The sequence below is a fragment of the Oncorhynchus keta genome, chromosome 9, assembly GCF_023373465.1.
Source record: "Oncorhynchus keta strain PuntledgeMale-10-30-2019 chromosome 9, Oket_V2, whole genome shotgun sequence".
NCBI lineage: Eukaryota > Metazoa > Chordata > Actinopteri > Salmoniformes > Salmonidae > Oncorhynchus > Oncorhynchus keta.
In genome coordinates this window covers 36545309-36555753 of record NC_068429.1, presented here as the reverse complement: position 1 = coordinate 36555753, position 10445 = coordinate 36545309, and the positions used below count along the sequence as shown (strand labels likewise).

At 42.6% G+C, this 10445-nt stretch overlaps 1 protein-coding gene across 4 annotated transcripts; it reads left to right on the top strand.

Moving 5' to 3' along the window:
* The first annotated feature begins 276 nt into the window (after positions 1 to 276).
* LOC118387676 (forkhead box protein N4-like) lies at positions 277 to 8804 on the top strand. Of its 4 annotated transcripts, none has more exons than XM_035776284.2 (10): positions 277 to 769; positions 1170 to 1260; positions 5927 to 6090; positions 6182 to 6294; positions 6382 to 6492; positions 6637 to 6788; positions 6930 to 7026; positions 7156 to 7372; positions 7491 to 7838; positions 7985 to 8804. In XM_035776284.2, exons 1-10 carry the CDS (start codon positions 535 to 537, stop codon positions 8245 to 8247), a joined length of 1791 nt encoding a protein of 596 aa, XP_035632177.1. In that variant the 5' UTR covers positions 277 to 534; the 3' UTR covers positions 8248 to 8804. The 4 variants fall into 4 exon arrangements, with proteins under 4 accessions (XP_035632177.1, XP_035632179.1, XP_035632180.1 ...); XM_035776286.2 differs by having other exon boundaries at positions 280 to 830; XM_035776287.1 differs by lacking the exon at positions 277 to 769 and adding an exon at positions 941 to 1070.
* Positions 8805 to 10445: the final 1641 nt, after the last annotated feature.

Genomic DNA, 10445 nt, shown 5'->3' with positions numbered 1-10445 from the left:
TTGGATTGTGACAGATTTGCGGGAAGTGTAACATTGCCCTCTCATTCCGACTGTTTAAAATGAACTCAACTCAGAAATGTCCTTCACCATGGCGTTAAGTTTAGTCAGCTAGATATAAACTAGTATAGCCTACAACATACTGATTACGATTCAAACAATATATAGTAATACTTTTCTGCTTGCTGCTGTTGATAACATACCATACCTTCCAACTCTATAGATAGAGTGTGTTCGGATTATTAAATTCTGGGAACGAAGCTATGTGCAACAGTTCTGATTATTGCGGGGGAAATACATTTCAAGAGCAACTAGGACGATAAACTTGCGCACTCCATTGGGACGGCTAAAAACTATTCAAAAAGTATACATTAATTTGGGAGGTTGGCCTAGCCCTAGGCTCCCCAAGTCATTGTTTAGCAGGGTCATTAGTCCCATTTGACCAAAATATGATAACGATGTTTTATACAAGCAATATCAATATTTGCACGCTTTTGAATTCCCTCCCCTTTTAAATAGCATCATCCCAACCTGTCAATGTTGTTTGCTGCTTTCACTGGTGTTTATACCACTGCTGTTATTGAGCCTGAAAACAGACACTTACTGCCCCTCCTCTCCGCACCTCATCGACCACCTCCCAAACGGCGCGGGCAAGCGAGCGGGGTCGGGATTCGAACCAGACCAGTGGTGCTGATGAACAGCTCCTCGACAGAGAGGAGTCGACACTGGACAGTCGGTGACAGAAGAGGGAGTTTTAAAAACGGTTTGAAAGGTGAATGAATGGACTCAAACTTAAAGTTGAAAAGAACACCTTTGGATTCGTTCAGAAACAGGTTAGCAAGGTGTTGTTTACACAGTTGTTTGCATTTCATGTAACGCAGCTAGCTATCTCTGATATCTAGCTAGCACAGTGACGTAACGTTAACTACATGTCCCACACTAGTGTTGTTGTGGCGTTGGGAGCTAGCTTGCAACGTTAATTTACCGAACTAACTAGACAGTCAGGTATGGGTCAGGTAACTACGCGGGATAGCTCAATGTAAAACTAGCTGTATCTCTGTGGTTAGCTAGCTGTAAGTATGCCATGTTTATCAACTAACCATAAATAGAACAATGAACATCTTTGAACTAACGTTAGCTAGCTACAGTAACGGTGGCTATTTATCTTTCAGGAGATGATACCACCCCCAGAATGACAGCGATTCTCAGAAATTCTGGGAGTAACATTAACGTTAATCATCACACCTCATCACGTGATTTCAGGTACAGACAGCTAATCACATCATCAGGCTTTCACTTGTCTGAACTAGCTAACTCTGAAAAGCTTGGCAGGCAAACCTGATGGTTCATGTTAACGTTATGGTTTGCTAAGAGCCCCCCCCTCTCTCTCTTACACCCCCGTGTGTGTGAAAATATGCACACAAAAAACATTACAATGAATACATCAGCTCTGTTTTCAGTCCTGCTGTTTGGGGCAATGGAGGAGAGCGGGAGATATATCCCTGGGTGTCTGGTTGTGGGGACTTTGAAGGGCTGGCCTCAAAAATAGAAAACAAGGGGACACTGCTTGTAGTTACCCCTGGGGGGGACTTGCTTCACTGCCTTTCTCATTTGTACTGGTAATCGAAGGGGGTGGACACATCGAACACCCTTTTTACAAGTTCGAGTACAAGCTTTTTTCCTGGTCAATCAGAGTTCACTTCAACTAGGTTATTGTTCAGTGCACTGGACCTGCTTGTCTCTAGCCTTCACATTGTGTTTGTTTGGAGTTCCCCTAGCGACATTGTTGTTGAGTGAAGGGAGTTTAACCTCAGAAGGAATCATTATTTTGTGCTAAGCTCAATTGAGTGGTATTAAATTGAGTGGTATTATTTGTGGCACAGTTACATGGATGTTTCCCTCAAAAAGGTTGGTGTTTTTTCTGATTTTATGTTGTGTGACTTTTCAAGCAATCAAGTTTGGAGATTGTTTGCAGTCAAATTGTCATCGAATGAACTCCAGTCACTTTTATCATGCTGGATATTCTGTTCCCACATTAATGTGACTTTATTGTAATGTTCTCACTGTAGTCTAATTTCTTATGCTTATTACCTAGTTTCTTAACTCATAGCCTATGGCCCATTGATTGAAACCCAGATCAGCTATTTTATAATTAGCCTACTTTCAATGGAGTTAATTCAACACATTGACCAAACCCTAACTGTCAAATTAACCACAATCAAACTTCAATGGCCAGTTTGTAGACAGGGTTTTCACATTATATTACTTATAGTTATTAACCATTCCCTTGTTGGCTTGTTGGTATGAAACAGCCCACACAGAGTCTCCAAGCAACACGTTATTTTTATCATGTGACTAAAAATAAGTTTACCTACTGATAGCAGTGTGTGGGTGGAGCTGTAAAGCCAGACTTATGTCATTTTGTATGCAATATGCATGTTATTGTAATGTCGGTTTAGAAGAGTCAACAGCATTAAGCCTGCCTTCCAGGCTATTGCTCCCCTCAGGGAGTCCCCTTCACTAGGGAGTGGTTGGTTGTAGTGCAGAGGGTCTGGTGGTGACAGAGAGGCAGATGGCTCTCCTTTAACTCGCTTGTCAATTAGCTGTCACTCAACCAGATGAATGCAGGCTTTGGTCATCATGGGGGTGGAGTGGGTTGGGACAATCCGGGAACAGCCCTCTGGAAACAATAGAGGCACGTGCCGCTGGGCTGGGGACTGTCGTTTGGGACACAATAACTAATCATTATTCAATGGCCAGACCAACTGTTGCAGACCATGTGCACACAGTGTACCCGACCCTACTCCACATTTTCAATACCGTGTGTGTGCCCCTGTGTATTGTGATTCAGCCAATGGAGCACTAGGATCAGTGGTCATCAGATGTTACATCACCTTGTTTTTCAGTGTCTGGAAATGCTCATTAAAATAAAGAAAATGTCCTTTATGCAAATTAGTTTACAAAAATTATTCTGAACAAAAATATAAACGCAACATGTGAAGTGTTGGTCCCATGTTTCATAAGGTGAAATAAAATATCCCAGAAATGTTCCATATGCACAAAAAGCTTATTCCTGTTAGTGAGCATTTCTCCTTTGCCAAGATAATCCATCCACCTGACAGATGTGGCATATCAAGAAGCTGATGATCATTACACAGGTGCACCTTTTGCTGGGGGCAATAAAAGGCCACTCTAAAATGTGCAGTTTTGTCATGTGACACAGATGTCTCAACTTTTTAAGGAGCATGCAATTGTCATGCTGACTGCAGGAATGTCCACCAGAGCTGTTCCCAGAGAATTGAATGTTCATTTCTCTACCATAATTTGCCTCCGTCATTTTAGAGAATTTGGCAGTACATCCAGCCAGCCTCACAACCGCAGACCACGTATAATTGCATTGTTTGGACGAGCGGTTTACTGGCGTCAACGTTGTGAACAGAGTAGAGGTCGACCGATTATGATTTTTCACCGCCGATACCGATTATTGGAGGCCCCAAAAAGCCGATACCGATTAATCAGACAATTTTTTTCCCCCTATTTATTTGTAATAATGACAATTACAACAATACTGAATGAACACTTATTTGAACTTATTATAATACATCAATAAAATCGATTTAGCCTCAAATAAATAATGAAACATGTTCAATTTGGTTTAAATAATGTAAAAACAAACGTAAAAGTGCAATATGTGCCATGTAAGAAAGCTAACGTTTAAGTTCCTTGCTCAGAACATGAGTACATATGAAAGCTGGTGGTTCCTTTGAACATGAGTCGTCAATATTCCCAGGTAAGAAGTTTTAGGTTGTAGTTATTATAGGAATTATAGGACTATTTCTCTCTATACCATTTGTATTTCATTAACCTTTGACTATTGGATGTTCTTATAGGCACTTTAGTATTGCCAGTGTAACAGTATAGCTTCCATCCCTTTCCTCGCTTCTACCTGGGCTCGAAGCAGCGTTACCCATGCAGAGCAAGGGGAACAACCACTCCAAGTCTCAGAGCGAGTGACGTTTTAAACCCTATTAGCGCGCACCCCACTAACTAGTTAGCCATTTCACATCGGTTACACCAGTCTAATCTCAGGAGTTGATAGGCTTGAAGTCATAAACAGCTGCTGACAAACACACGAAAGTGCTGTTTGAATGAATGCTTACGAGCCTGCTGGTGCCTACCATCGCTCAGTCAGACTGCTCTATCAAATCATAGACTTAATTATAACATAATAACACACAGAAATACGAGCCTTAGGTCATTAACATGGTAGGATCCGGAAACTATCATCTCGAGAAAAAAAAACATTTATTCTTTCAGTGAAATACGAAACCATTACGTATTTTATCTAACGGGTGGCATCCAAAAGTCTAAATATTGCTGTTACATTGCACAACCTTCAATGTTATGTCATAATTACGTAAAATTCTGGCAAATTAGGCTGCCCAAACTGTTGCATATACACTGACTCTGTGTGCAATGAACGCAAGAGAAGTGACACAATTTCACCTGGTTAATATTGCCTGCTAACCTGGATTTATTTTAGCTAAATATGCAGGTTTAAAAATATATACTTCTGTGTATTGATTTTAAGAAAGGCATTGATGTTTATGGTTAGGTACACATTGGAGCAACGATACACACCGCATCGATTATATGCAACACAGGACACGCTAGATAAACTAGTAATATTATCAACCATGTGTAGTTAACTAGTGATTATGATTGATTGATTGATTGTTTTTCATAAGTTTAATGTTAGCGAGCAACTTACCTTGGCTTACTGCATTTGCGTAACAGGCAGGCTCCTCGTGGAGTGCAATGAGAGGCAGGTGGTTAGAGCGTTGGACTAGTTAACTGGTTACAAGATTGAATCCCTGGGCTGACAAGGTAAAAATCTGTCGTTCTGCCCCTGAACAAGGCATTTAAAAACTTAACCCACCGTTCCTAGGCCGTCATTGAAAATAAGAATGCGTTCTTTACCGACTTGCCTAGTTAAATAAAGGTTAAATAAAGGTGTAACAAAACAATAAATAACTAAAAATTGGCCAAATCGGTGTCCAAAAATACCGATTTCCGATTGTTATGAAAACTTGAAATCGGCCCTAATTAATCGGCTATTCCGATTAATCGGTCGACCTCTAGAACAGAGTGCCCCATGATGGCGGTAGGGTTACTTTATGGGCAGGCATAATAAAGAGATATACCGTTGTCGTGCCGTATGCAGGCCCATTGTCGTGCCATTCATCCGCCGCCATCACCTCATATGCATGGTACCATGATCTTTAAACAATTCCTGGAAGCTTGAAAAATGTCCCAGTTCTTCAATGGCCTGCATACTCACCAGGCATGTCACCCATTGAGCACGTTTGGGATGCTCTGGATCAACGTGTACGACAGCGTGTCTAGTTCCCGCCAATGTCCAGCAACTTTGCACAGCCATTGAAGAGGAGTGGGACAACATTCCAAAGGACACCGTCAACAGCCTGACCAACTCTATGCGAAGGAGATGTGTCCCGCTGCATGAGGCAAATGGTGGTCATATCAGATACAGACTGGTTTTCTGATCCACGCCCCTACTTTGTTTTTAAGGCATCTGTGACCAACAGATACATATCTGTATTCCCAGTCATGTGAAATCATTAGATTAGGGCCTAATGAATTTATTTTAAATGACTGATTCCCTTAAATGAACTGTAACTCGGTCAAATCTTTCAAATTGTTGCATGTTTTGTTTATAGTTTTGTTCAGTTTATTTTACATTTCAACTCAATATAATCGGGGAAAAAAGAAGAATAGCACGTTAGCAAAAGTTTCAGTGACCTCTTGTCTCGATAAGCTGAGGGCAGTGGCAATATACATTATAAGGAATATGTTTATCCCGTAGCTCCCTTACAGTAGATGTAACCAGCTCATTGTGTGTGTCTGTCAGGCTACTGACCACTGAGCCGCCCCAACAGAGTGAGGAGCTGGGGGACCTGCAGTCTCTGTCCTGGCTAACCACCGTGGATGTACCCAGGCTGCAGCAGATGGCCACAGGCAGACTGGCCTTCAACAACGCAGGACCCCAGGGCAGCATACTGGAACTACACACAGGTGAGACACAATACAGACACACACACACACACACACACAAGCCAAAAAACACGTATACACACCTGGCCTGAAACAAACTCTTTTTTTTCAGACCAGCAAAGCAACATGAGTTCAGCACTAGGACATAATACCATGGCCCCTCCACATAGCAATATGCTAAACACTTATATTGGAATGAACTACCTCAACAATCAAAATGGAAATGTAAGTATTTCTTGGGGTCTTATTATTGTAGTTATTTTTTAAATCAACACTGTTCTTCCCCTCCTACTGTGTGTCTTTGTCTTTCAGATGGCAGGATTGCCAGGAAGTGCTGTGCCTGCCTCAGAATACCAGTCCTCCCCAGCCCACTACTTCCACTCCCCCCAGCAGGCCTACAGCCCAGCTCAGGCTGTGCAACAGGTAACACATCCACTGACTGTTTCAGAAGTGTTTCTGAACTCTCATGAATTATAAGACTGTATGTCAGAGAGATGCAGAGGATTTCTAGCACTTGTAATTGATTCAAAGACAGCCTAATAGGTCTCTTGTTTTGCTTTTTCCCAGCACTCCCCCAGCAGCCTGTACAACAGCACCTCCTACCATAACCAGAACCTGTATGATCAGCAAGCAGCAGTCACGAGCTTCACCAACCCCCACAGCAACCAGGATCTGCTACAACAACCCAAGGCCTTCCCTAAACCTATCTACTCCTACAGGTAGGATACACTAACACACTGACCCCTCCTTTTTCCATTGACATTTAATTGGTGCAGTTTTAATACAGTGTGTAAAGCAGACTAGTGGTCAGAACAATTGAAAGTGAGCGAAAATGCATGATATTTGACGGTTTTTGCCAGCTGCCTGATTGCTATGGCCTTGAAGAACAGCCGGACAGGCAGCCTTCCTGTCAGTGAGATCTACGGCTTCATGAAGGAGCACTTCCCTTACTTCAAGGTGAGGAGCGGGGAGATACTGCTTTACACACCTGAGATTGTCAGGGTTCGTGGAAGTTTGGGAACATCAGCAACATTGTATATGATCAGTATAATGTGTCTTACTGATGTATGGTTCTCCACCCTACAGACGGCGCCTGATGGCTGGAAGAACTCTGTGAGACACAACCTGTCTCTGAACAAGTGCTTTGAGAAGGAGGAGAACAAGCAGGGAGGCTCCTCCTCTACCTCTCGTAAGGGCTGTCTGTGGGCCCTCAACCCAGCCAAGATCAACAAGATGGAGGAGGAGATGCAGAAGTGGAAACGCAAGGACCTGACTGCCATCCGCCACAGCATGGCCAACCCAGGTGAGACCTGGCAGGGGATGATGGGAATGGAAACATGACAATAATTGCAACATTCTGATTCATTATATAATATTGCTTGATGAGTGTTTATAGCTAATGCTCTTGTATTGGCTCTCAGATGAGCTGGATAGGCTGATCACAGACCGACCGGACGGCTGCCAGAGAAAGGCCTGTGAACCCAGGAAGACATGTGTCCTGTCCATGCCCTGTGGTCCCCCGCTATCTGGACATCTGCAGTCCTCCCTCCCCTTCCACCTCCAGGCCCAGAATCACACCCTCCTAGGAGAACCCAGCTCCCCTGTACACGCCCGGACCCCTCCCCTCCATGCTGTCCCAGACTACTCCCACAGCCCCTTCCCCCAGCAGCAGCCCTACAGACACCCCTTTAGCCACAGCTTGTACAGCCTCCACCCAGACGTCACAGCCGAGGTGGACACTCTGGACTCCTGTGTCATGGAGTTTGCCGGTGGGTTCTGATGAGGATAGGAGGGATGTTACCGTATGTTTAAAATCAAAATGCCATATTTGTTGATCACGTTTATCAAAACAGATAGTTTAAAACAGACAGTAATGGTGTTGACTGGTGATAATGTGTTTGTTTCTGTCTTTCAGGGAGCCTATGGGAGGAGATGAGGGAGGAGGGCTTCAGCCTGGAGTCTCTGGGTACCTTTAACCACTCTGACTGTGAGCTGACTGGCCCCAGCACTGGACAGACCCTGGTGGACCGACAGGTGTCCCCTCCCAGTACATCACAACCACAAAGGCCAGGGGCCAGGCCATCACCCAGCTCTGACTTTGACTGTGAAACACTGATATACAGTGTATTAAACACTGAAATACACCAGGACAGACTATGGGAAGATCATTACTGTTGAAACTGAAAGTCCCTGCACCAACTGTATGAGAATCCTGAACTTTTCTGCACCTGACAGGATGTCTCGCCCCTTTTATGTCTGGTTTTTTTTGTGTGTTTTCTTTTCCTGATTCCTGTTTAAACACCAAAGCGCGTAAGAAGCAGCCAAAATCAACAAGCATGGGCATGTTTGATTGCGTCTGTCAGCTTTTTGGAGTGATGAGAATGAAGTGTTTTTGTGTGTGTGGATCTTCGGCGGTAAAATGCAATGCCACTTTATTTCTACGAGAGCCGGAGTCGATGTTTGTTTCTGTGAAGATATGTAGACGTTGTCGGGGAAACTAATCTGTTATCTAGGCTATTCCTTATGGAGGAAAAGTCTTACTGATTTACTAGCTTGTGCAAACAATATTTTTTATTTTACGGGATTTCACTGTGGTACTGTAGCTTGATAGGTTATGTTTGTAGTACTATAGTACTACTAGGTAGGCATTATCTCTGCATTTTCTGTGTATTTATTTTGGTTCATTTGTATTTATATTTACTATGCTCTGAGTAAATGCTCCAAATGACTCTTGATGCCGTGCCTTACAATTATTTGTATATTTGTAATATAGAGGACTATTATTTCAGAAATACTAAAAACATTTAACTAAAGATTGTTAACGGAACGGTATTAAAGCCTTAGCATATTCACCGGCTTTAACCTGACAATAGACTCCTGTGCCTACTATGGATTTGTCTAACCGTAAATATTTACCGATGCCATTTGCTATTGTTACTAAAGACTTCAGTCTTGAGATGAATCTGACAGACCGCTATACCCCTCTGATGGCCGTGACCCCACTCCGATGGTGTCAACATTGTGAACAGCGTGCCCAATGGTGGCACTGGGGTTATGGTATGGACAGGCATAAATTATGGACAACAAACACAATTGCATTTTATCGATTGGCAATTGGAATGCACAAACGACGAGTTCCTGAGGGCCCACTGTGAGGCACATTTGTTAAAAAGGTATCTGTAACCAACAGATGCATATCTGTATTTGGAGTCAGGACAGGCGGGGGTCAAAACCAGGAGGGTGAGAAAAGCGAGACTGGGAAAAAGCAGGCGCTGAGACACAAAGCACTGGCAGGCTTGAACAAGCAAGACAATCTGTCACAGACAGACAGAAAACACAGGTATAAATACCATGGGATAAGTGGTGAAGGTGTGTGACACCTGGAGAGGGGTGGAGACAAGGACAAGTACAGGTGAAGCAGATCAAGGCGTGGCAGCTAACGCCACCAAATTCTGCATTAAGATTTAACCCACTTAAACCCGAAATGTCTCCCAAGTTTTCACCACTATTGTAAAGCCCTATTTATTAAGTTGGTTTGACAAAGTAATTTCTAAATAAGTATTATTTATTTCATGTGTGATTCATTAGTGATTCATGAACATCTGTCCCACATTGTAAGATCAACCCTGTTACTTGAACTCTTGTTTTAATGTGGTGAAAACTAGTCCTTTAAAAAAATATATTAAAAACAAGAATACATTTGAATATATCTATTTTAATCAAACCATAGTGTAAAAGCAGGTGAGCTGGTTCTACTTTTTTCGGCCATGTTCTGTTATTTTGTGGTGGAAAAGTGAGTGGGTTGGAGATAACATGTCAACCGTGTTACCCATAGATAGGCTAGACATGTAGGATTTTTTTTTTTTTTTTAATTGTGAAGCTTACTTTCAATTGCGCTTCCGTGTTGCACACAATAAACGTCTCGTCACATGGGGATTTATGACTGTTGTCTGATGAAATATTAAACCTGTTACAGTCAACCCTGTTACTTTATTTGGCACTTAATAGGCACTTACCTCTTGAGATGGGAAAACATGTTTTTCTATTTAGTTGAACATGTGCTCTTTATGACAGAATGTTAAAATGAGGTGAAATCAAATGTTGTTTTTTTTAACCAAGTTACACTACTCAAAAGGCACCCAATTGCTGGAATGACCCAGGTACTCTGGGCTTGCCATGTTATCAGTAGATTGATTCCAGTTGCTGTCATTTATATTTGTATTTATTAAGGATCCCCATTGGCTGCTTCTGATTCTACTGCAGTTAGCTGATGTGGAATAGAGTTCCATGTAGCCATGGTTTTACGTAGTACTGTTGCGAAGAGACCTCTGGTGTCATGTCTTGTGGGGTATGCATGGGTGTCTGAGCTGTGTGCT

Excerpts from the sequence above, each read along its gene's own strand:
- LOC118387676 (XM_035776284.2), top strand. The coding sequence starts at position 535 with ATGTTGTTTGCTGCTTTCACTGGTGTTTATACCACTGCTGTTATTGAG. Across the intron at positions 1,261-5,926 it reads ACCTCATCACGTGATTTCAG|GCTACTGACCACTGAGCCGC; the intron begins GTACAGACAGCT and ends TGTGTCTGTCAG. Across the intron at positions 6,789-6,929 it reads AAACCTATCTACTCCTACAG|CTGCCTGATTGCTATGGCCT; the intron begins GTAGGATACACT and ends GGTTTTTGCCAG.